At 47.6% G+C, this 26,500-nt stretch overlaps 1 protein-coding gene across 1 annotated transcript in view; it reads left to right on the forward strand.

Annotated features, from left to right (window-relative positions):
* Nucleotides 1–26,500, forward strand: part of LOC310798302 (NACHT, LRR and PYD domains-containing protein 3-like) — a gene marked incomplete at its 5' end in the record, with an annotated part of 621,920 nt that overhangs the window by 62,421 nt on the left and 532,999 nt on the right. Inside the window, 3 exons of the mRNA XM_083660809.1 lie at nucleotides 5,177–6,162; nucleotides 6,505–7,412; nucleotides 23,479–23,652. Of these exons, the coding sequence (XP_083516935.1) occupies nucleotides 5,177–6,162; nucleotides 6,505–7,412; nucleotides 23,479–23,652 (2,068 nt within the window). The remainder of the gene's footprint in view (nucleotides 1–5,176; nucleotides 6,163–6,504; nucleotides 7,413–23,478; nucleotides 23,653–26,500) is intronic.

Genomic DNA, 26,500 nt, shown 5'->3' on the forward strand with positions numbered 1-26,500 from the left:
AGAACTGGCATGCAATGTGCTCTGCTGCGCTGAGAGGGAGGTGCGGCTCTCCCCATAGACAAGCAATCGTGTGGGGGGCTGTAGCCAACTCATTAAAATAAATGGTTTAAATAAACAATTTCATACTATTTACAATCTTTGCTGAGCAATATTTTTGTACAAAAATAATTAAAGCAGGTCCCAAGCTGCCGCAGGTCCCATATTGACGCGGGGTCTGGCTACATATTTTGTCAATTAACGCCGGGGCTAATAATTGGTATTTTACGGTATATATATATACTGTATATATAGTGACATCACTCAGCCATCAGTGAGTAGACCTCCCAGACACACCTGTGTCTCACCCCTCACTGCTGCCACAGCAGCTCAGCAGCGCCCCCTCACTGCTGCCACAGCAGCTCAGCAGCGCCCCCTCACTGCTGCCACAGCAGCTCAGCAGCACCCCCTCACTGCTGCCACAGCAGCTCAGCAGCGCCCCCTCACTGCTGCCACAGCAGCTCAGCAGCACCCCCTCACTGCTGCCACAGCAGCTCAGCAGCACCCCCTCACTGCTGCCACAGCAGCTCAGCAGCACCCCCTCCCTGCTGCCACAGCAGCACCCCCTCACTGCTGCCACAGCAGCTCAGCAGCGCCCCCTCACTGCTGCCACAGCAGCTCAGCAGCACCCCCTCACTGCTGCCACAGCAGCTCAGCAGCACCCCCTCACTGCTGCCACAGCAGCTCAGCAGCACCCCCTCCCTGCTGCCACAGCAGCACCCCCTCACTGCTGCCACAGCAGCTCAGCAGCGCCCCCTCACTGCTGCCACAGCAGCTCAGCAACACCCCCTCACTGCTGCCACAGCAGCTCAGCAGCACCACCTCACTGCTGCCACAGCAGCACCCCCTCACTGCTGCCAGAGCAGCTCAGCAGCGCCCCCTCACTGCTGCCACAGCAGCTCAGCAGCGCCCCCTCACTGCTGCCACAGCAGCTCAGCAGCGCCCCCTCACTGCTGCCACAGCAGCTCAGCAGCGCCCCCTCACTGCTGCCACAGCAGCTCAGCAGCGCCCCCTCACTGCTGCCAGAGCAGCTCAGCAGCGCCCCCTCACTGCTGCCACAGCAGCTCAGCAGCACCCCCTCACTGCTGCCACAGCAGCACAGCAGCACCCCCTCACTGCTGCCACAGCAGCTCAGTAGCGCCCCCTCACTGCTGCCTGCCACAGCAACTCAGCAGCACCCCCTCACTGCTGCCACAGCAGCTCAGTAGCGCCCCCTCACTGCTGCCTGCCACAGCAGCTCAGCAGCACCCCCTCACTGCTGCCACAGCAGCTCAGTAGCGCCCCCTCACTGCTGCCTGCCACAGCAGCTCAGCAGCACCCCCTCACTGCTGCCACAGCAGCACAGCAGCACCCCCTCACTGCTGCGACAGCAGCACCCCCTCACTGCTGCCACAGCAGCACAGCAGCGCCCCCTCACTGCTGCCACAGCAGCTCAGCAGCACCCCCTCACTGCTGCCACAGCAGCTCAGCAGCGCCCCCTCACTGCTGCCACAGCAGCTCAGCAGCACCCCCTCACTGCTGCCACAGCAGCTCAGCAGCACCCCCTCACTGCTGCCACAGCAGCTCAGCAGCACCCCCTCACTGCTGCCACAGCAGCACCCCCTCACTGCTGCCAGAGCAGCTCAGCAGCGCCCCCTCACTGCTGCCACAGCAGCTCAGCAGCGCCCCCTCACTGCTGCCACAGCAGCTCAGCAGCGCCCCCTCACTGCTGCCACAGCAGCTCAGCAGCACCCCCTCACTGCTGCCAGAGCAGCTCAGCAGCGCCCCCTCACTGCTGCCAGAGCAGCTCAGCAGCGCCCCCTCACTGCTGCCACAGCAGCTCAGCAGCACCCCCTCACTGCTGCCACAGCAGCACAGCAGCACCCCCTCACTGCTGCCACAGCAGCTCAGTAGCGCCCCCTCACTGCTGCCTGCCACAGCAACTCAGCAGCACCCCCTCACTGCTGCCACAGCAGCTCAGTAGCGCCCCCTCACTGCTGCCTGCCACAGCAGCTCAGCAGCACCCCCTCACTGCTGCCACAGCAGCTCAGTAGCGCCCCCTCACTGCTGCCTGCCACAGCAGCTCAGCAGCACCCCCTCACTGCTGCCACAGCAGCACAGCAGCACCCCCTCACTGCTGCGACAGCACCACCCCCTCACTGCTGCCACAGCAGCACAGCAGCGCCCCCTCACTGCTGCCACAGCAGCTCAGCAGCACCCCCTCACTGCTGCCACAGCAGCTCAGCAGCGCCCCCTCACTGCTGCCACAGCAGCTCAGCAGCACCCCCTCACTGCTGCCACAGCAGCTCAGCAGCACCCCCTCACTGCTGCCACAGCAGCTCAGCAGCACCCCCTCACTGCTGCCACAGCAGCACCCCCTCACTGCTGCCACAGCAGCTCAGCAGCGCCCCCTCACTGCTGCCACAGCAGCTCAGCCCCTCACTGCTGCCACAGCAGCTCAGCAGCACCCCCTCACTGCTGCCACAGCAGCTCAGCAGCACCCCCTCACTGCTGCCACAGCAGCTCAGCAGCTCAGCCCCTCACTGCTGCCACAGCAGCAAAGAAGCACCTTGAAAACATTGAAAATGTGGCAGTAAGACGGCAAAGTTACATGAGTAAAATCTGTATTATTGGAATCACAAGAGACCATAGAACATTTCAAGATAAACTATTTTTATAAGCATTTAATGACAGATGAAATCTGTTCGTATGCCTAAACTGGAAGTGGCCGTGACTTTAGTTATGTATTGTGGAGTCGATGCACCAGCTTGTGGGGAAAGTGTTTGTTACATAACAGCAAAAAGTCATTAAAATTACACCATAAAAAAACTGTGTTTTGAAGCCAAATGAGAAAAGTCCAAAACATACTCATTATCTGCTAGATTTTACACACTTTTTCAACACTGGCTCACAGCCACAAGTGTAGCAAGCCAATAATGTCTTGAAATGCTCGGAAATACTGTGATTAGGCCTCCGAGTAGAGTGTGCTGAACAACCCAGTTAGGGATGCATTAGTCTCGCTGGCCAGCCTCACCTCCCTACCGGGAGAGGAGTCTGGGATAACTGGGATAAAAACCTCCCCTGCTCTACTCTACTGTTTCAGTCGCTGCCGGATGTCCGCTCCCCGCTTATTACAAGCTCTGTCATTGGCTCCGACCATGTCAATCAGAGCGGCTTCCGCTCCCTCCTCCCTGTGTGTCGCTGTAAATAGTGCCCTGCCGCCGCAGTGAAAACAACAACGCTAAGTAGCTAGCCAGCTAATGGCACAAACCTCCACGTTAGCCCATTGCTACATGCTGAAAACGGCAAGTTGGATTGTTGGAAACTATTTTCCGTGGGCAGTGCCGCTAAGCGCCACCCATGGCAATCCCATTATGGAGACCTGCGGTGCCAGACTCCTCTCACGGTAGGGAGGGGGGAGGCTGGCCAGCGAGACTAGGGATGCATCAATATGAAGATTGTGACCAATACCGATAACCGATATCAACTTTGCTGTTATGGCCGATAACCGATATTTGCCAACATTTATTTACTCAAAAGGAATTTCAGCATTTCAGTTTAATGTGTTTCCAAACGCAGCTGCTTCTTTTAATTAAGTACTGCTTCACTACCCTGTTTAATTTGATCCAGCTTTCAACACTACTTTTAATCAATAGCACGTCCATCATGTGTCAATCAAATTGTCTCATCCCGCCCACCAGTAATGTAGTGTTCACACTATGATCTGTGTACTCAGTGATCCACTGCACTTGACAGGTTTATGTTTGTGTCATCAAGTTAGCAACAAAGATGCTACATGTCTTTCTGTGAACAGACGCAGGAACAGAGAGACAAGACGCTTCTCTTTTGGCCCAGCAAGTAGCTGGAGCCGCTTATTTCCTGGTACTCTACATATTCCATCGCTGCTCACAAGATAGACTGAATCACTAAGCCAGAACGTGGCAATAGAGAGCCACAGTAACGAGTCCGGAAATCATCGATGCTAACAGTCCTGGTTCTTCACAGTTTTCGCCTATGGGAGTTTTGAATGGGTTTTTGGCGCGATGCTTCTAATAATCTCTCTGAGCAACGCTGGCTTAATCAAACGCGAACCAGTGTTTTGTAATATCAACTTCACACACGAGGACCACTTTTACGAGTTTTGAAGCTTTTGCGTGCCGTTAAAAGGACGGCTAGCTAGCAAACGGCTAAATGAGACTACACTTTTGAGTCGATGGGGATATATACGTCAATAACGTCACCACTCAAAGGACGAACACGGAAATTCTCTTTCCCTCACCTGGTTCAGCCCGTTCATCCCGGGGTAATCAGTGCACACATCAACAACAGTCCAGGTTGAGTGCTGACGTGACGTGGAAGCCTATGCGACAGTGTGTAGTTCTGGATTAGCTTAGCTCGAGCATTTTACTTCTAGGGCTCGCATTTACGCTACAAAACTCATGAAAGTGGTCCTCATGTGTGAAGATTATCCGACGGAACTCTGGTTCGCGTTTGATTAATCTTGCGTTGCCCAGAGACCGTATTTGAAGCATCGCGGCAAAAACCCATTCAAAAATCCCATAGACAGAAACAGTGAAGAACCAGGAAGTTCGGGACTTCCGCATTCTGCCTACAAAAATACGTCATCCCTGCACCTCAGGCCATATCCCATAGTCCTTTGCAGGCCATGTGACTGTGGCCCTCCTTGCCCAAACCTGTACTTGTGATTTATGTCCACTAGATGTCACCACAACTGATACTTTCCATTAATTCCATACTCTGCTTGCTAGCAACAAAAGATAGTTAAACCCTTTTTTAGTTGTTTTACTACCTTTATAAACTCTTGTAATGTGTCATAATGAATTGCCTTCATCTCCACAGAGAGAGGAAGACGAGTGATGACAGACGAAGACCTGGACTGCAGACATCCAGTCCAAGCAGATTCGTACAAAGTAAGACTTGGAGTGTATCTACTGTTGTCACCATTTCTACAACCAGGACTTATTGTGTTGCTACAGACACGTTGTTCTTTCTCATGCAACATATATACATATACATGTGTGTGTGCGTGTATGTATACACACACACACACACACACACACACACACACACACACACACAATTCATGCCAGATACTATACAGTATTTGAGTAACCCTTATTTACTCCTTCATGTCTTCCAGTGGACGGTGCTCTGCAGGTGGTTTTAGATGAGCATAAGATCATTCTGATAAAGAGATGTGGATTTGTGACAGAAGGAACTGAAGCAGGAAGCGCTGAAGCAGGGACTGGAACCTCCTTCAACAGGATCTACACTCTGCTCTACATCACAGTGGGACGAAGTGAAGATGTTAATACCCAACATGAGGTGTGGCAGCTGGAGACAGTGTCCAAGATGAAGACCCTCCATGATGCTCCACTCAAACAGGAGACAGCATCCAAGATGGAGGAGACCCATGAAGCTCCGATCAAGTGCCACGACATCTTTAAACCCTTACCTGGCCAAGAGAATGAAAAGAAAGAAAAAGAGATAAAAATCAGAGTAGTTCTGACACAGGGCATTGCTGGCATTGGAAAAACCTTCTCAGTGCAGAAGTTCACTCTGGACTGGGCAGAGGGTTTGGAAAATCAAGATGTCAGTCTTGTGATTCCTCTTTCGTTCAGGGAGCTGAACTTGATCAAAGATAAGCGGTACAGTCTTCTCATGCTGCTCCATGTTTTCCATCCAACATTACAGACGGTCACAGCAGAGCAGCTCTCTGTCTGTAAAGTTGTGTTCATCTTTGATGGCCTGGATGAAAGCAGACTTTCAATGGATTTCCAGAACACAAAGGTTGTGTCTGTCGTCACACAGGTATCATCAGTAAATGTGCTGTTGACAAACCTCATCAGGGGGAATCTGCTTCCCTTGGCTCTCCTCTGGATAACTTCCAGACCTGCAGCAGCCAATCAGATCCCTCCTACATGTGTTGACAGGGTGACAGAGGTACAAGGGTTCACTGATGACCAGAAGGAGGAGTACTTCACGAGGAGATCCAGTGATAAAGAGCAGGCCAGCAGAATCATCTCCCACATCAAGGCATCCAGGACCCTCCACATCATGTGCCACATCCCAGTCTTCTGCTTCATCACTGCTACAGTTCTGGAGCACATGTTGACAGCAGCTCAGCAGCACAGCAGCACCCCCTCACTGCTGCCACAGCAGCACCCCCTCACTGCTGCCACAGCAGCTCAGCAGCGCCCCCTCACTGCTGCCACAGCACTACAGCAGCACCCCCTCACTGCTGCCACAGCAGCTCAGCAGCACCCCCTCACTGCTGCCACAGCAGCTCAGCAGCACCCCCTCACTGCTGCCACAGCAGCACAGCAGCACCCCCTCACTGCTGCCACAGCAGCTCAGCAGCACCCCCTCACTGCTGCCACAGCAGCTCAGCAGCACCCCCTCACTGCTGCCACAGCAGCTCAGCAGCACCCCCTCACTGCTGCCACAGCAGCACCCCGAGAAGAGCAGCAAGAAGAGCTACCTAAGACCCTGACTGAGATGTACTCACACTTCCTGCTGGTTCAGACAGAGAGGAAGAAGCAGAAGTATAATGAGAGATGTGACAACGAAGCTCTTCTGAAGCTGGGGAAGCTGGCGTTTGAACATCTGGAGACAGGCAACCTCATGTTCTACCAAGAAGACCTGGAGGAGTGTGGTCTTGATGTCAGAGAGGCATCAGTGTTCTCAGGAGTGTGCACAGAGATCTTCAAAAGAGAGTGTGTGCACTTCAAGAAGACGGTCTACTGCTTTGTTCATCTGAGCATTCAGGAGTTTCTCGCTGCGGTCTACCTGTTCCACTGCTACACAAACGGGGCTGAGAATGTACTGGAGACATTCCTGGGAAAAGACTGGGACAAAGAAAAAGAAAAAGATGAGCGGGGCAGGCAGAGATACACGGGTAAAAGGAATCAATCCCTGGATGTCTTCCTGGATAAAGCCATGCTCAAAGCCCTGCAGAGTAAAAATGGCCACTTGGACCTCTTTGTCCGCTTCCTTCATGGCCTCTCACTGGAGTCCAGCCAGAGACTCTTAGGAGGCCTGCTGGGTCAGACAGACAGCAGACCAGAAAGCATCCAGACAGCCATCAACAACCTGAAGGAGATGAACACCTCCAAAGTCTCTCCTGACAGAAGCATCAACATCTTCCACTGTTTGATGGAGATGAATGACCAGTCAGTACATCAGGAGATCCAACTGTTCATGAAGTCAGGGAACAGATCAAAGGAGAAACTCTCTGAGATCCACTGCTCAGCTCTGGCCTACATGCTGCAGATGTCAGAGGAGGTTCTAGATATGTTGGACCTGAAGGCGTACAAAGCATCAGATGAGGGACGGCGGAGACTGATCCCAGCTGTGAGGAACTGCAGGAAGGCTCGGTTAGTCCTGGTACACGCACGCACGCACGCACGCACGCGCACACACACACACACACACACACACACACACACACACACACACACACACACACACACACACACACACACACACACACACACACACACACACAGTAAGGATCCCCATTAACTCAGCTAGTCTTCCTGGGGTCTGAATCCAGTCCATCATATATATACAACATCACATTTGTGTTGTATATGTTCATCAATAAAAAAAATATATAGGGAAGATGAGCCAAACACTGAAATATAATCTAGCCAATTTCAGACAGATCAGAAACTCGCTCACTACTGTGGCATCCAAGATCTTTTTAAACACAATTATTTTTTTCTCATTTCTCCTATTGTATGACATGTTGGTCATAAGACATCCCTAAAGCTGCTTGAGTCTCTTCATAAACAAGCCCTGAAAATATATGACAAGAAACCACGACAACATCACCAATGCCGTATGACCTCCCGATATAAAATGTTAAATTTTGAAAATGCAATCATGTATTCCAATATCCATATGGTGTTCAAGATAATACACAATGCTGCTCCCTTTGTCCAACTCAGCAGCAGAACAAAGGTTTGAAAGTAAACCATAGTTTATAGATATTGGTGCAGCCCTTTCAGAGGCTGTGCATGTTGGATAGTAATCCCTCACGTCAGCGATGACTGAAGATTGTTTCTACTTGCTGTCACCAACCATGACCACGCCCCCTTGCACATCACTCCCCTTGAGGGCAGCATGTGGGGTATATAAGGCAGGCGCGCACATCGATCTGCTCCCAAAATAGTCATTTTTCTTCACTATTCTGTGGAGCAGTGTGTCCAGATCTGAAAGGGCTGCGCCAATATCTATAAACTATGGTTTACTTTCAAACCTTTGTTTATATTATATTGGCTCCGCCCTTTCAGAGGCTGGGGTGACCAGGCAGGGTATTCCCCTTTGGACCACCTAGCATCCTCACGGGCCGGGCCCGGGGAGGAGGTGTGGTTTTCAAAGGGGAAAACTCATTTAAGACATAATAGGGAGAATCAGATTCTAGCCTATCCTTTCATGTCCATGAAGCACCATTTGCTCTCTACAGGAAACTCGGGAGGAAAGGGAGAGAAATAGTCTCCTGGAGAAGGTACCCAGGCAAGCATGTTGTGCCCTAATAACCTTTCCTTAAGGAGGAGGGACAGGGGAAGTTCCTCTTAGAGGAAGAAGACCCCTGTTAAGAAAACCCCACCATTTGTCTTGCTTTAGGGTTTGCACTATTTAGTGCTTGTAGAAGCATAGAAAGAGGTATTACCTTCTTTCTCGTGCTCCCAGTACTGAGTGGGTCAGAGAGCTCTCTGAGACATCTCTCAGGTAAAAGCAGATGAAGGGACCAGCTGAGGCCCATGAAGCCGCTGCACAGATGTCTGCCACAGACATACCCCTCAACAGGGCCATGGAGGAGGCCATGGCTCTGGTGGAATGCGCCCTGATGCCCTGTGGGGGCTCTGTTCCTGTCACCATATAGGCCTCTGTGATAGCATCTCAAAACCAATGGGAGAGCTGCTGTGTGGATAGGGCGGCCCCTGGTGACTGGACTCTTTAGTGGACAAACAGCTGTTGTCTCCACCTGGTTTTTGACGTGCGTAAAACATATTGTGTCAGAGCGCGTATTGGGCACAGGCAGTGTGCCGCCTCCTCAGAGGGGTTTCTGTGAGGAGGAGGACAGGAAGCCTTTAAGGACATAGTTCTTGATCTGAAGGAGCTATATAGAGACTTGGAGATAAAGGAGGGATTTGGCAACACGGTGGCTGATCCTCCATCTGCTCTGATAGACAGACATGATGGTGCTGATCCTCCATCTGCTCTGATAGACAGACACGATGGTGCCACTGACAGAGCGAGGTGGCTGATCCTCCATCTGCTCTGCTCTGATAGACATGATGGTGCCACTGACACAGCAACAAGTCACTCACTCTTTTGGCTGAAGTGAGAGCCAATAAGAGGGCCGTTTTTAATAAGAGCATTTTGAGCCATATTTTGTCTATTGGCTCAAAAGGAGGCTCTCTGAGGGCGCGCAGTACCAAGGGCGCACAGTACCTAGGGCAGGTCCAGTCCAGGTCCAGGGGGGCCAGTGAGCGCATGACAGGTCTGCTGCGTCTCAAACCTCTCAAGAATCTCCTAAGAAGGTTATGGGATAAAACTCTTCTATCACCAAAACCTTCATGGCATGACAACATTTCTGCTGCATAACCTTCTATGGTTTCTGCAGCCAGATTTCTGTCCACTAGGGACTGTAAATATGAGAGGATAGTGGGGAGGGGACACGATGTGGGTTCCACTCCCTTTCCCTCACACCAGGCTTGGAACGCAGCCCATTTTGCTGCATAAACCATGGTAGTGGAAGGGGCTCTGGCGTTCTGAATGGTGCGTACCCAGGGCGAGAAATTCATTTTGCAAAATAGGGGGGAATTCCCCCCTTAGGTTGTTCAGATAGGGGGGATTATTAGATGTTGGGGGGATTTATAGACTTTGGGGGGGATTTATTTAGTCGCCGGCTAAAAGTTTTGGTCGTTTGAAGCCAGTGATGTTATTATTCAGTCTTAACCATCAATATTTGTTCATTTTCTCATTCACTCCCATGTCACCACCAGCTCTCCCTGCAGGGCTTGAAATTAACCTTTTTGATCACCAGCCAATTAAAGTTACCAGCCAATTAGAATTTCCACTAGCCAAAATGTTTTTCTTGAAATAAACCAGAATATGAGTGCCACTGGGTTAATTTAAGCATAAGTATCAGTAAAAAGGAGTTCTAGCATAATTAATCTATAAATTACAGTATTTCACTGGTAAATTGTGTGATTTCAAATTGTGTACAAATATTTTTAGTAGCACTTCAAGTGTTAAAGGGATAGTTCGGTTTGTTTGAAGTGGGGTCCTATCAGTTAGTCAGATACACTAACGTAATTAGGTACAGTGGTCTTGAAGCGGGGCGCAGCGTCGAATGAGATCCGACACCCAGAGCAGCAGCATCACCACCTTTTTCTCTCTAAGTCCTGGGGGTCAACAACTAAACAAAAAAAACGTAATTTAGCCACCTAAAACAACGCCCACCTAAACAAATCGATATCCGTGTACATGCACGCTCTATTTTGACAATTTTCAGCGCTTTGCTTTTCCGCAAAACAGCAATTTCATTCGGCACTGCTTTTTCTCCCAACCGTACAACTACCGTATTCCTCCGCTAAAAGCCTGCACAGAGCCGCGGGGCTGGATTACTCCGCAGATCAGCTGTTTGTGTTATTTCTCCCAGCTTGTTAGTGAAGACAACAAATAGAATACACGAACGAAAATATGAGTGCTTTTGATAGCGAGGATGATATGCCATTCACCTTGGTGACAAGAGGATACAATTATGAACCAGAGAGAATACAGAAGAGGAACTTATGCAGAGAGTGAACAGGCAGAGAGATGCGCCTGCTGCCTAGATGCCAGGGGTGCCCTGGCTGCAGACCTTTTTCACCATTCCCAGGATAAATTGTGGAAAACGTCCCAGACCAGAGAGGCCAGGTGACTTGTTGTCTCTAAAGTAAGTCAGTGTTTTATCTCTCTTCTAAGCCTTCCTGTTTTGTAAACCGCGGCTCTGTGCTCTGTGCTGGCTTTTAGCAGAGGAATACGGTAGTTGTACGGTTGGGAGAAAAAGCAGTGCCGAATGAAACTGCTGTTTTGCGGAAAAGTAAAGCGCTGAAAATTGTCAAAATAGAGCGTGCATGTACACGGATGTCGATTTGTTTAGGTGGCCGTTGTTTTAGGTGGCTAAATTACATTTTAGTTGTTGACCCCCCGTACTTACAGAGAAAAGGCTGGTTTGGCTGCTGCGCTGAGTGCGCGGTCTCGTTCCACAATGCGCCCCGCTTCAAGACCACTGTACCTAATTAAGTTAGTGTATCTCACTAGCTGATAGGACCCCACTTCAAACAAACCGAACTATCCCTTTAATCTATGCCTGACTGTATGTAACTTTTTTTTTTATAAATTATTATGAGAGGGGTTCCCCCTTTATACACCTGGCGCCACATTACAGAAACTCTCTATCTTAAGTTAGGATAGGACTAGTTTAAGATAGGATTTTTTCTGATTTTGTATAACAGAAGCAAATCCTAACTAACTTTAGGAATCCTATCTTATCTTGCTAAATCCTATCTTATGTCTTGTTAGGAAATCCTGAATACTCATCCAGCATCGGTTATCAACTTTTCTGTCTGTTACCCTAGCAACCACTAGCAACAGACACCTCCTCCTTTCTCAACTTGCGGGGGAAGTAGGAGCGCTACTAGCCTGCTATTAGCTAGTAGGCTAACGATGTGTGTTGTTGTCGAACATTTTTGAGATTGTGGGGCAATGGACCAAAAACGAAGGGCATTTAACTTCAAGGCAGATGAGTTGGAGGTCTTAGTGACCGCCGTAGAAAAGGTTAAAGATGTGCTTTTCGGAAAGTTTTCAGCCACCCTCACGCGGGAGGTGAAAGAGAGGGAATGGGCTAAATAGCAGAAACCGTCTCTGCCGCATCAGGCATTCCTCCCCCCTTGGAAACTGTATGTACCAAGGAGCCAAATTGCTGATGGCTGTTGCTACCTCAGTTAAATTACGTGACATAGCAGGCTGAGATATTTTGGATATGTCGGCCACTTCAGTTTGAAAATCTCCCTTCGCAAAAAGTGCCTTTGTAAGTTGTACTACAACCGGGCAGAGCCCTGTGTCGCCTAGTCGGTCTCTCCAACACAGGTCTCCGCTCCTCGGCTAGCTGCAGTATCATGTCCCGGGGCAGTCTGTATCGATTAACGAGCGTTCTGTCATCAAAACACAAAATGTCATTCGGGTCCCGCATGAGCCTTTCGGCAAATAAATTGCACCTGTTGACTTGGTTTTGCAAATGGTAGGTAGGTAGGCTATAAATAGGCTATAAATTATGACGAGATGCAAGATGGCTGTTGTTCCAGTTGAAAATAGCGTAAATTAGTTAGGACAGCATAGCTGGCATCTTAAAGTTAGGAGAGCTTTTTTAAGATTTTGGGGAGTTGGGACACTTCTGTAATACGCTTTTCCCATTTTAAATTAGGATGAGAATATTGACTTAGGAACTGTTGTTCTGTAATGGGTGTTTTCCTAAATCAAGTCCTAACTCTAATTACCATGGTTACCAATCATTTAGGATAGGATTTGGAATTTAGGAAGTTTCTGTAATGTCGCCCCTGGCCCCCAAAATGTCTGCACACCTCTGGCTGCATCTTACTCTCAATGCAGCAGCTCACTTGTATGTTTCACTCATGTTTCTCTCTCTCTCTCTCTCTCTCTCTCTCTCTCTCTCGCTCTCTCGCTCTCTCTCTCTCTCTCTCTCTCTCTCTCTCTCTCTCTCTCTCTCTCTCTGTCTCTCTCTCTCTCTCTGTCTCTCTCTCTCTCTCTGTCTCTCTCTCTATCTCTCTCTCTCTCTCTCTCCTGTATCTGTAAGTTCTTCACAATAGAAATCGTCCGGGTTTGTGGATGAAAGCTCGCTTTTTTTATCAGCAAACGTTCAACACGGCTCAACACGGCTGAAAGCAATCAGGATCACGCCTGGCACAGGTGCTGCGTGTCAGGATCGTTAACCTCATTCTCGTTCTCTGAATCAACTGGCACTCAACATCGGGAGGATTAACTTTACTATTACAGTAACATTGTTATCAATATCAGATTCTTCATCATAAACATCACTGACACTAGAGAGTAGTGTCGAGAGAGGACACAGTGAGCGTGTTATGACGGAAGTGAAATTTGGTCCGCGGGTCGTGTAACCATCTAACGCGTCCACCAGTCATTTGAATGCAAAGCAACGTTCTGCACCAACATAAATGGGTTCACGCATCCAATGCAGGATTATTCCCCCTTTATCAATTCAAAATATGCAGGAATTCAATAAAAATATGTATGAATCCTGCAATCCCATGCCCAAATACAGGCCCTGCATAACACATTTGGTGACAGGCCTAGCCTTGTCAAACGCTCCCGTTCAGCAGCCACCACGGTCTGCCTCTCAGGAGTTAGATCATAGTTGGGAACTACGACACATTTGTGCGTTCTGGTGCTCCCAGTATCAAAGATAGGCCGTCCTCCTCCTGAACCTGTGTTAGGAGATGTGAAATCACGGGGACAGGAGGGAAGACATACAGGAAGGACTTGGGCCAGGGCTGATGGGAGAACGCGTCTACCCCTAGAGGGGGTTTGTCTCATGTGTTCAGGGAGAACCACAGAGGACATTGCACATTTTCTTTGCTTGCAAAGAGGTCCACCTCTGCCCTGCTCCTTGCACTAGATCAGGTACCAACTTCCATTCTTCTGGACGAGGACCACCACGGCTTGATTTTCCACCCCTGGAATAAAAAGAGCTTTGATGGATAGCAGATGTGTTTGTGCTTGTCCCTGTGGCGGAGTGTGGCTCCCCCTGGCGGTTGATGTACACCGCTGCGGTTGTGCTGTCTGTTCTGACCATCAACATATAATAGATGGACTAAGGACCTGGTCCCATTCAGTGAAGCCGCTGCATGTTAGATCGCCGCTCTGGTGGCTGTATCCAGTATAGGTCACAAGGCCCACCTCCCCATGTTAGTGGATGGGGAAATGGACAAACTAAACAATCACAGTACACGTTAGATAATCTTTTCCCAAAGGTGGTTGGTATCGTTTTAGATAGTTCTTCTCATGCTAATGCCTGTGCAAGTGGTCATTTTTCTGATCAGTTTGTTTTTAATTAGTTATTTGACATATAAAAAGGGATGATTGACAGCTGTGGCAGCCAGTCTCAAGCCGTCATCTGGAGAGGCTCTTCACCTTATAGATCTAGTTTACATAGAGAAGACACTGCTTGGTAAAACAGAAGGAAGACACTGCTTGATCTGTCTACCAGACTGTATATCGATGGACATTGTTTTGAGAAAGGTGCGCAAGGAAGTAACGTTGGTTGGGGACAAGTAAGTTCAGAAAATATGTGTTTTATGAGTTACTCCAGCTACGTTATCAGTTATTTTAATACACAATGGTTTTAACCGATGAAGGCTAGCATTAGCTGCTTGTGTTTTACCCAGCTGTTTTTTTGTCGGCTTAATATTACTCAGTAGCGACTGGTGCATTTTTGTCCAGGGAGGGCTATACCAAATACAGGCCTGGACAATGGGGTTGAAATCAATATGATAATCATAAGGATTATTCTCAATATATCATATGTTTCACGTATGCAAAATCAGTGTTCATCTCATTGAACTGAATGGTGATGTCAAACAAACCTTACATTTTGAAATAATATTCCTGCCATACTTCATTTGATCAGTTTTTAAGTAACATTTGCTTGTCATCATCAATTTAGACAGCAGAAATGTCACTATTAAAATAACTTCATATCATCACGATGATTCTACTGAAAGACAACAAACAATAATAGGCTATTGAATTATCATCCACTCCAGCCCTAAATCAAGCAAGTAGTAACGGACGTTAGCCTACTAGTAGCCTACCTTCTGAATCATATGGGCAACAGATTAGTAGGCATATCAATCACGGAGCAGATTACAGAAATAGACAGTAACCTGGTCAGCAGCCCTCTGATCTCTACATCAAACTTCCCTTTAGCATCCATATTTACTTGAAAAGCACATGGCATAAACACTTTGGAAGAAGGACTTGCCACAGCATGTGAATGAGTTACATTACATTACCTATGAGGAAAGCACGTTCGTGCATGCAAATAGAGAGTCCATCAAGAATGCATTGCCGTCGCTCTACCTGGCCCCACCTCCACCTGGTCGCTAGATACCAGCGCCCCGAATCCCTTTGTTTTGAGAGCGAACAGCTCATGTGCAATTTACACAGATCCCCGGACGGCGTCCGTGGCAGAAAGTAGTTGACCCAAAACAGTACACATGTAGATCATTATGAATCTACATATTTATTGCAGATTATATAGGCTACTCACTATCTAATATTCACCTCGCTCATAAAAAAAATATATATATATATATATATATATACTGTATAAGTTTTATTTCCCCCTCCTTTATGTGCGTAGGTGGGGCGGCGCCCTGGCGCCCTCTAGTGGCCGGCCTCCACTGTTATTACTATAACCTAACAACCGATAACGATAACTGGAATAACACAACACATATTTTCAGAACTTACCAGGTTGTCCAACTGCCTGCATATGCCAGGAAATGTGTTTTATAACGTTACAACTCCCGGGTATAAAATGAGGCCTACACAATACCAGCCATTAGCTAATAGCTAACGGTTTAGCCCAGGGGTGTCAGACTCATATTAGGTAGAGGGCCGGATTTGTTCAACTGAGACCTCATGGGGGCCGGATTTTTTTTTTTACTAAAATCAATTTGACTCATTTACCCATTTACTTCACAAGAGAAATACTGCTCTTTCCATTTCTCTTGAAACTGCCTGCATTCCGTGTCAACCTTTCTCTTTTTCCACAGCATCTTGTTGATTCCTTTGTTTTTTGGTAGGTAGCCGAATGCGCGATTCAATTCCAGTGTGGCATCATGTCGGCTTTGTTTACACCTGATGACCTACTGACATACTTCCTTGTAGTGCAGGTTAATTAACTTATGAATGAACTCTTAGCTTGCTTATTAGCCACACGTAGTTCATGATAATGGGGTGCGAATTTAATAATAATAATAATTCAATTCAATTTTTTTTTATTTTTTTTATTTTTTTATATTTCAAAACATCTCGCGGGCCGAATGAAACCTGCCCGCGGGCCGGATCCGGCCCGCGGGCAGTATCTCTGACATCCCTGCATGGTTTAGCCTGTCGCAAACCGACACTAGGTTTTATTTGGGGTGAAGCACGAGGAGAGTATTTAGCCTATATTATGGATATCTCTGGGAAGTGCTTTTATTATGGGGATGTTCGCAAGCTCCTCTCCTCATAGCTGTTGTATAAGGATACAGAAGAGACAGGCAGCTGGATAACGTTAGAAAAATGACCCGACTGAGAGCCAGCACTGGGCTGCCCAGTCAGTAAACGTAAGTTACAACGTAGCCAAAGGTTCAGTTCGATTTCACCTGTTAAACCAATATTTGTTACAAAATGAATTAAATCATAACGTTAATCAAATGCTACTGAAACATTAGCTGATCAACAGAGCTGCAAAGAACAGTTCATCGGATAATAATTTCCCCCTGTGACGGTTTGTGCCAGAGAGCACCCCGGAGTCTGGCTGGTAGGAGCAATCTCCGACAACGAAATTCTGATTTCCATACAGGCGTTATTTTGATAAACTGACCTCGTAGTGGGAATCTACATGGTTACTTTTGACGAGAGAAAAAATATGAGAACTTAAAGTGCCATATTTACAGAGCTAGAGAGGATTGACTACACAACGCACTGTGCGCAAATCTAGAAACAGCAGCTCTACATAAGAAAGTATAGAGGGGATAGAGGAGGGGGGGGGGCTACTGTGCAGACTCTAGTTCTCTGATCTGAGAAGATTTTGGCTTCAATAGATTATACAGGGAGGAGATAGGCACGCTTTCTCCATTCATATATATCTCAATGGTTCTGACCAGCACGTGATAACCTGACAGCTGGGGGGCAAAGTGCTTCCAGGACATTTATGTGCAGGGAGGGGTGTGTCCCCCCCCCCCCCCCCCATCTGGAGAGGGAAGCATGTGTGAACACTGTCACGTGTCACATCACTCTCCCCAGAGGGACTCCCTCTGAGAGTCTGTTGGGGGTCCCCCAAAACTCCAGACCTGGGAGAATAGAGGATGGGGGGTCTTAGAACACCCCTCTTGTGCTGTATTGAGTCTACTTTCATTTGATTGAACCAGCGCTGTATCCTTCTCATGGGAAGGAGACCCAGCGCCACGACGTGACTCGATGCCATTGTCCCCAGTAAGTGCCTCACAGTGAGGGCTGTCACTGTGGCTCCTGGGGTGAATTGATGGAGGAGGGAGAGTAGGACTTCCACCCTTTCTGAGGATAATCTTCCTCTCATGACCCTGGAGTCGAGGTTTATCTCCAGATAGGTCACTGTCTGACTGGGGAGGGGAGAGCTCGTCTTCCAGTTTATGGCAAAACCCAGTGATTGGAGGAGCTATACTGTCTCTCTTGTATGCAACAAGGCAGTCTGTTCTCTTGACTCGTCCAGCAGAATCAGGTCATCCAGATAGTGGAGGACCCTGATACCTCTCCTTCCTAGAGGGGCTAAGGCTAGCATGCACTTGGTAAAGGTTTGAGGGGCTAGCGCGTAACCGAAGGAGAGACGGTTGTATTGATAGGCTACCCCCTGAGAGGAGAAGCGCAGGTATTTGTGGTGTGCCTGGCAGATTGGAATATGGAAATATGCATCCGCCAGGTCTATTGTCACAAACCAATCGTGTTGTTTTCTGCACGACATCAGATGTCTGACTGTCAGCATGCCAAACTGACACTTTATTATGAAATTGTTGAAATATGACAGATCCAGAATTGGTCGAACACCGCCTGACCTCTTGGTTGTGAGGAAGTAACAGGAGTAGAAAGCACTCTGTACTTCCCTCAGGGGAACTCGAGAGATCGTCTCTTTTAATAGAAGCTCTTGCAATTCTGTCTCCAGAGCCAACTTTCCATCTGGGAAAAATACTTTCCAACTGGCCCTTGAATGGGAGGGTGTTGTTTTGAATTGCAGAGTTTAACCTGTTGTCATTGTGTTCCAAAGCCATTTCTGGCCCTGGGAGATTTCTCTTCACAGCAGGCTGTACATTCTGTACAGTCTGTATGTTTCATTTGTTTCAACAACAGCTTTCAGCCCACCGTGCTGCTGCTGTGTGCACGGGGGCCACTATGAAAGAGAGTGAGAGCGTTATCTCTTGTAGGATTGCTCTGTCTCTCCTCTGGTATTGTTGTAAAGCAAGCTATTTGACGGCATTGTGGAAGTCACCAAGCTTTGACACACACACACATACACACACACGCACACTTACACATACACACACACACACACACATACATACATACACACATACACACACACACACACACACACACACACACACACACACACACACACACACACACACACACACACACACACACACAATCACAGCTTTGTGATGTTGTATTAAAGGCGCGAGCCCCTTTCACAGCTTTATTACGGGAAACGTTTTATTTAATTGTTTTCCTGTTTTAGACTCAAAAAGTGTTTTAGACAAACTAGCTTTCTGAACGGCACCAGCCCCATCTGGAGAATTGGGCTTTGGAGCCGAAGCCGTTAATGTTTGTACACTATTAAAAAACACATTACACTTTATCTCTGATATCTTAGTTTTAAGAGGGAGGGGGTTTATAGTGTTTTTATTACCAGGCGGGTGATATTAGGCTTTATATCAAACAACACTGCTATCTGATATTTGAGCTGCTTGGCTGGTGGTGAGGACCGGGGAGAAGGAGATGAGATAGGGGGGACACTGAGCTGCTCCATCCTCTTCATCTGAGCAGGCCTCAGTGGGACTGGAGCTGGAGCAGCAGAGGAGGAAGAAGCCCTCTTCTTTCCCCGGGCGCACCTCCTTCTTGAGGGCGATGGCACCGGTCTTCCTCCCTCTCTCTCCATGGCGGTGAGGTGGAGCTCATCCCGAGCCGCCTGTGTGGACGGGCCAAATAAGCCGGCTGGGGTTATCGGCCCTTCCAGCAGCGTTTGGTGCTGTTGTGGCAGGATGGAGCTCTCGAGTCAAATGTTCCTCTGGATCTGAGTTGTCCAAGCCATGGTGCAGGAGGAAGTTACTGTTGACGCCTGGGCCAACTGCATGATAGCCGTAAGAGATGCCACCAGCTCTCCCACCACCTGGGCGGGGACCTCGCTGCTCCAGTCTTGCAGCAGGGAATCGGCGGAGGAGGCCAGGACGATTTTGTTGTTCTGGGCAGCCCGAGTTTGAGTGGCGCTCTTGTGTGCTTTATCCGAGAGCCGTAGGAAAACAGTGTCTCTCTCCAGCGGCGGGGTGGGTTTTCTTTGTTGTAGAAGGAGGCGCCAGGCAGGAGCACGGGGACCAGGCTGTCTTCAAGTGGAGGATCAGAGGGGAAGCCTCGGTCTGTCTCCCCCTCCACCCGCGTCATGTCCTCCCACCGCATAGCGGGACCTCTCGTGGTGGCCGGCCGGGCAAAGATGCAGTGTTTCAGCTCATGCAGGCTGGGCAGGGCGGGCCAGAGGGGAGGAGAGCTGCCCTCGGCGCGCGCTGCTCCCGGGGTGGGAAGCTCCAGACACAATCAGCGAGCCGCCACGGAAACCAGGCCAGGAAGGTCGAGCCGCTACCCCGCTGCTGCTGGACGAGGGGCGGCAGGCGGAGGAGGCAGAGGGCGACTGGGCGGCGTCGAAGGGTGGGGCGGCCACATCAGCGACGGCCGCCCAGTGGAGAGTGGTTCCCATCCTGGAAAAGAACTCCACTCTGCTCACAAGCTCAGCGTGCAGAAGCTCTCTGCAATGCAGGCAGGCGAAGTCAGAGGATGACGAACCCATCCTCCAGGTTCATGTAGGTGGCTTGTAGGAGGCACTCATGGGCAAACACAGATGCTAGGCCTGAAGCCAGAGTTCGGGCGCTTCGGCCTGGCACCCGCGCCGCCCGGAGCTGCTGTTCTTCTCAGTAGTCATCTTGCTGGTGAAGAAATGTTGGGAGCAGATCGATGTGCGCGCCTGCCTTATATACCCCACATGCTGCCCTCAAGGGGAGCGATGTGCAAGGGGGCGTGGCCATGGTTGGTGACACCAAGTAGAAAATATCTTTAGTCATCGCTGACGTGAGGGATTACTATCCTATAGAGACACTACAAAACACGTCATCATTCAGAAGCCACGCCCAAGACGGGGGAAAATACAAGGAAGCACTGCCTGACGACTGCAGCTGGCAAAACAAACCGCGGCTAACCGGGGCGAACGGAGGAACTCTCATCAGATATAAATAGTTTTGCGGGGTTTTACAGGGATTCGGACAGTTTTCTTTTTAGATAATGTCAAAAGATTATTTCAGTACACTTCCTCCAATGGAGAGGGAAAGGTACATCGAGAAAATGAACTCAGTTGGCCTGGAGCAGTGTCCCTTTTCATTGCCCAAACAACACTGGATAAACGATCCCACACAGTGGCCTGAAGTGAAATACTATGACATGAGCTTTTAGGCATGTTTAAATGAATGAAAATAACGCTGGTGTAACAACAGACAGATGGCATCAGATGCGCTGGCGTTCTCCTACAGTATGTCACGTAGTTGCACACAAAGATCATATATATGGAAGATGAACACTCCAACTTACTTCCTTGACAGCTAAATCCACATTTTCTTCTCGTGAATGCTCAATGGCTTCCTTGTTTTGCTCGGGAGTACAAAAAAACTTTAATTGGCGATTTTTTACATTTGTTGTGTGCGCAGCCCACCACACAATAGCCCTGAAAGTCTGTACAGATTTTATATATATATATATATATATTTATATATATATATACACATTATATACATATACATTGTGCTTATGTGTGTATGATTTGTGTGTGGGCCACCCATCATAAAGGGCCACTGTGGGGCCACCTTTGTGAAATCTGCCTGACTGAACATGCATTTGTGTTGCTTACTCAGTGTGGGTCCGCCCTATACGCTCACTACACAGCTTGTGTAAGGCCTCCAACACTGTAAAGGCCCCGCAAAATAATAATAATAATTGAGCAAAGGAACTTGCATTGATCAGAAGTGACAACTAATCGATCCATTGCAACACCAGTGCACAGCAATCCTGCCATTTTGGCCTGGAGGAGACACCTCTGATTGGCTGCCACGGTTCTGTGCTGTTGTCCCATTGGCCAAAAGCAGCGCTGTCAAAAGCAAATGTGTCAACTCTTACCTCTTACCTTCAACACTCTTTCGGCCTCCCTCCGCCTCCCCCAAGTGTTTGGTTTAGCATGCTTCAATGTAAACAGTAGCTAGTACTACATCTAATCAAATCAACTTGTATTTCTATAGCACCTTTCATACATAAAATGCAATTCAAAGTGCTTAACAGTAAAAAGAAGTAGAGTACAAGACAATAAAAACAGAAAATACAATAAAAACTGTAAAAATACAATAAAAGCAATACAGCAAAGTAATGAAATTATACAACAGTGGTGCATAGAGGAAAAGCAAAATTAAAATATGAAGGAGGAGGAAGTCAAGGGAATGCAAGGCTAAAAAGATGTTTTCTTTTAAAAGTGTGTTTGGTTTGTGATGCTCTCAGATGCTCTGGCAGGCTATTCCAGAGGAGAGGACCATACACACTCAATGCTGCCTCTCCGTACTGCTTAGTCCTCACTAGGGATGTTCATTTTGAAAATTTTCCATAATCGATAATCAGTGAAAATTAACGATCAATTATCGATTATCGATCATATTAATACTTATATTTTTTTAAATATATATATATATATATATATATATATATATATATATATTTATTTATTTTTTACAAAATGAATGCCTATGGCAGAAAATACGAAAGACAACGTGTTCTCCTCAATGAACTCTTTATTTCAATGTGTCTCCTCTCCAACACTCTGCTGTCCCCGGCGCATGCCGGTGTGAATTCCCCATGTTTAAAACAGTTTTGTTGGCACAAAGGCCCGTGCCCAGCCAGAAAACTAGAGACTATATGAAGCTCCACCTCACGTTAGTCGGCTGTGCAATGGCGTGGGGCGAGGAGGAACGAATTCCACCCAAACCTAGTCCTATATATATATATATATATATATATATATATATATATATATATATATATATATTTTAATAATAACAAAATCGATCCAAATTCCACAGGATCGATTCCAATCCTTAACGATCAATTATCGATTTTCGACAATTGATGAACATCCCTAGTCCTCACCCAGGGAACAGCTAACAGGCCAGTGCCAGAGGATCTGAGGGGTCTAGAGGATCTGAGGGGTCTAGAGGATCTGAGGGGTCTAGAGGATCTGAGGGGTCTAGATGATCATAGGATACAAGTGTAACCGAGGTGAATCAGTGTTGATTCCTCGTGAGTCCAGTGTGGTAGTCAGTGGATTGGTTAAACTCACTCCCCAGTATAAAGGCAAGTTAATCAGCTCCACCAAGGTGGTTAGTGCCTTTGACTCCCAAGCCGAGGGTCGGCAGTTCGTATCCACCCCTGGGCAAGCCCTTAACATGGGTTGCTGCAAGTACCACCTACACAACGCTGTTATACTAGCATATCTGACAGGTACTCAGGTGCAAGGCTGTTGAGTGATTTAAAAACCAATCCCCCCCCAATGGGGGGTGGGGGTGTGTGTGTGTGAGAGAGAAACAATAATACTAGTCTGTTTAAAATGAGATATTCCTCTAAATATGGCTAAAAAAGATCCAAACATGCAAAAGGGAAGAGGCCCACTGAGAATTGTCCGCCCCCTCTGAAATGAGAGGGTGACTCCACCCCCTGTGTGATATGTATAATTAAGATGTGTTGATATCTGTTATGTACCTTGTTATTTATTATTTATTGTATTGTTGTTTTGTTTGTGCTGGCAACCTGCCCTGGGACTGCAGATGGAAAATAGTAATTTGCTATAATCTGGTGCAAAGCATCTTTTCTCTCTGACATCAATGTTATCTCTGCACATGGCCCCTGACAAATAAACTAAAGTAAAACTAATCAGAACGTGGTCCAGAGTCCCCACGGTAATGATGCGCTGCATGTCCGGGTTGCTCCAGATGAATGATTTTTGGTTTTTCAAAGACAGAAAAGTGGATTTTATGCAATCATTTGGAAGCGGCCACTACATTTATTTAGAAGAAGAGGATGTTAGGCGTCGGATAGCGTCTTCACTTCAGGTTTCTGCTGTGGTTAAAGTGTTTAATTGTGATTAAAACAACTGTTATTATGATTATTACAATTATTATGACTAGGATTATTATCATTGTAATTATCATCATCATCATCATAGGTATATTCATTCAGCATAAAGTTATTGGTATGCTTGTTCTCAGCTCTGTTTTCATAATAACTGATTCTACATTAAATCTGTCATTACAGACTTGGTAGCTGTGGACTCTCAAAGACTCACTATGAAGTCGTGGCCTCAGCTCTGAAGTCCAACCCCTCCCATCTGACAGAGCTGAACCTGAGTGGGAACACGCTGAAAGATTCAACAGTGGAGCTGCTGTCTGCTGGACTGGAGAGTCCACACTGTCGACTGGAGACTCTGAGGTCAGTTCTTTGTTCATTATAGATGTTATCTGAATATCATGCTGACACTTATAATTTAAAGAACACAGGAGCTAGAGATGAGCACCCAGATACTTCAGGTGAGGTGCAGACTGAAGGCATCAGGTGAAAAGATGGAGAACTGCACACTCTGTTATGCTTCTATATTTAAATTAAGTTGTGACCTGATGTTTCAACACACTGTGCCTTCATCAAGGTCACAAAAAGTGTAGACTTTACAGCCTAACTTAAGAGATAAATAAGGTTCAGCTGGTGCAACAGTTACCCTGGTCTCAATGAGGACTTGGAGCTCTCATCATACTTATAGCCATGGCCTTAGTCCTAACATGTAGCCATTGGTTCTCTCTCCTTTGATTCCCAATGCTCTTTCCTCAAAAACACTGTATTGCTCATGTGGTTTCCTCATTGGTTGTACTGTATTTTTATTGTTTTATTGTATCTGTAGTGATGCTGTCATTTGGTTGACTTGCTACATTTTAATGTTAGTTTTCTGGATTTCTCTGTGTGTCATCACACCCTGAAGAAGGTGCAAGCCGACACGCGTTGGTGTATTTTAATGATTCAAGCCCATTAAATTTAAGCCTTTTACATTTTCAAACCTCCTTGAGTGCCTGCCATTTTTATGCCCTTTTGGTTATGAGTCTTCCTCTCCATTTGATTCATTTTCCTTTCCAAGAGCACCGGTGGTTTGAGGGACTCAAAACAATATTTTCTCTCCCCAGGATGGCGAAAGCGGCAGGTCATGCCTTCACCATCCTGGGAAAAAAGATATCGCCTACAGTTTTCGAGGCTAGCAAGCTAGGTAGCTACCAATTGTTTTCTAAGAGGCGGAGTGTTTCGGGGATGCTGCTCTAGCTGTGGTATACGCTAAATACCACAGCTGTGAACCAATCAGATTGCTTGATTTGAGAGAGCCCTTTTATAATTACTCATAGGCCTCTATCTTCCCAACAGCGGTAATTTTGCATTACCGCCCGTTTTGCGCTGGAATAGCGCCGCGCAAAGCCTTAATTGTGGGCGTGTCGGCCCGCTGCGCTTCACGTCATCTTGCCGCACATCTCTGTATAGGCGTGTTTATGCCCAAAAGCATTGTGGAGGTGTGGTCATGCCCATAAAACCACAGCGTCACATCAGCAGCTTCCTCCTTCACTGAGAGTAGAGTGAGAGAGAGAAATTTATATTTTCTATTTTAAGAAGTTGTATTGCTGCTGTTGGGGTCCTCCACAGGGGGAGTGGATGAGGCCTGTCTGGACTCTGTCAGAGGAAAGAGACTCTACAGACTCTGTTTGAAAATAGTCAACAGAGACAGGCTGAGCAGCAGGCCGACACCCCGTGGAGGACCAGCCTCGGGGTGGGGTCGGAGGTCAAGCCTCCATGGACCACACTGTATAAGGGGCCGTTGACAAAATAGTCCGGGGACTTACAGTGGAGGGTACTACATGGGGCACTGCCACTCAATGCTTTTGTCTCTGTGGTGAACTCTGATGTGAACAGTGGCTGTCCTTTCTGTGGGGTGAGAGAGACAATATGTCACTGCTTCAGAGACTGTGTGAGGCTCAGGCCTCTCTTCAACATGCTGACTTCTTTCTTTACTTTTCTTGCTACTGTTTTGACTCTTTCTGTCTTTATCTTCAGTTTCCAGTGTAGCAAGAGCAAACAGAGGATGGGGCATATTGTAAATGTCTTGTTGGGGCAGCAAAGATGGCGGTGTACCTTAGCAGGAAGAGGAAATAGATGCAGACGTCTAAGTAGGCCTTGTAGTCTTGTTGAAGGCTTTGGTTAGGGTGAGAGTAACCATAGACTTTGAGAACTACAAAAGGATGCAGGACATGGGAGTGTTTCAGAGCAGCTGGTGTCTGGGGGAAGCTGTGTGCAGGCTGGAGGGAGGAGAGCTGCTTTTTAACACACAGCTGGGATGAGGAGGACTTGACAGTGTGTATGATTGTCCATGACTGATGTGTTTTGTTTTGATTGGTGTTGTTTTGTTGAGTTTTTGGGGGGGTTCCATTGGTTCTGATTTTGTGTTTTGTGAAACTTGTTTGTCCTCTGCCATGATGTACATGTCTTAGGTAGAGGTTTCATTAAAGGCTTGTTAAAACTCAAACTCTCCTGCCCTCTGCTGGTGAGTAATCAAACTGAGGAAAGACAGAGATCTGTGTCATGCCCTTTGGGTAAAAAATGAATAAAAATAAAACTGGTAAATAGAAATGTGTTTGGCACGGGGAATTGACAACACTGAAATTCTGACTACAGGAACACAAACATCTTTTTTGCAAGTAGGCTACAATGTCCAAGTTTGTTATTTATTTGTTAAGTTATGGAGGCAGGTTGCAGAGACAGAGACTCTGAGGTCAGATAGGGTTCATTTCGTGTGTGTGTGTGTGCGCGTGTGCGTGTTTCTGTGTGTGTGTGTGTGCGTGCGCGCTTCTGTGTGTGTGCGCGTGCGTGCTTCTGTGTGTGTGTGTGTGCGTGCGTGTGTGCGTGCGTTCTTCTGTGAGTCTGCGTGCGTGCTTCTGTGTGTGCGTGTGTGTGTGCGTGTGCGTGCATGCTTCTGTGTGTGTGTGTGCGTGCTTCTGTGTGTGTGTGCTTGTGTGTGTGTGCGTGCGTGTGTGCTTATATATATATAAATCTTTATTCAGGAGTTCAGGAGTTTTACCACTCAAGACAAATGTGGGGAAAGCAGACTTTCTATCCTGCTTGTGTGTGTGTGTGTGCGTGTGTGTGTGTGCGCGTGCATGTGTGCTTGTGTGCTTGTGTGTGCTTGTGTGTGTGTGTGTGTGTGTGTGTGTGTTGTGCTGGACTTAGTGTTTTGGGGGCCTAAGGTGAACAC

Source organism: Poromitra crassiceps (assembly GCF_964638095.1).
Source record: "Poromitra crassiceps genome assembly, chromosome: 2".
Taxonomy (NCBI): domain Eukaryota; kingdom Metazoa; phylum Chordata; class Actinopteri; order Beryciformes; family Melamphaidae; genus Poromitra; species Poromitra crassiceps.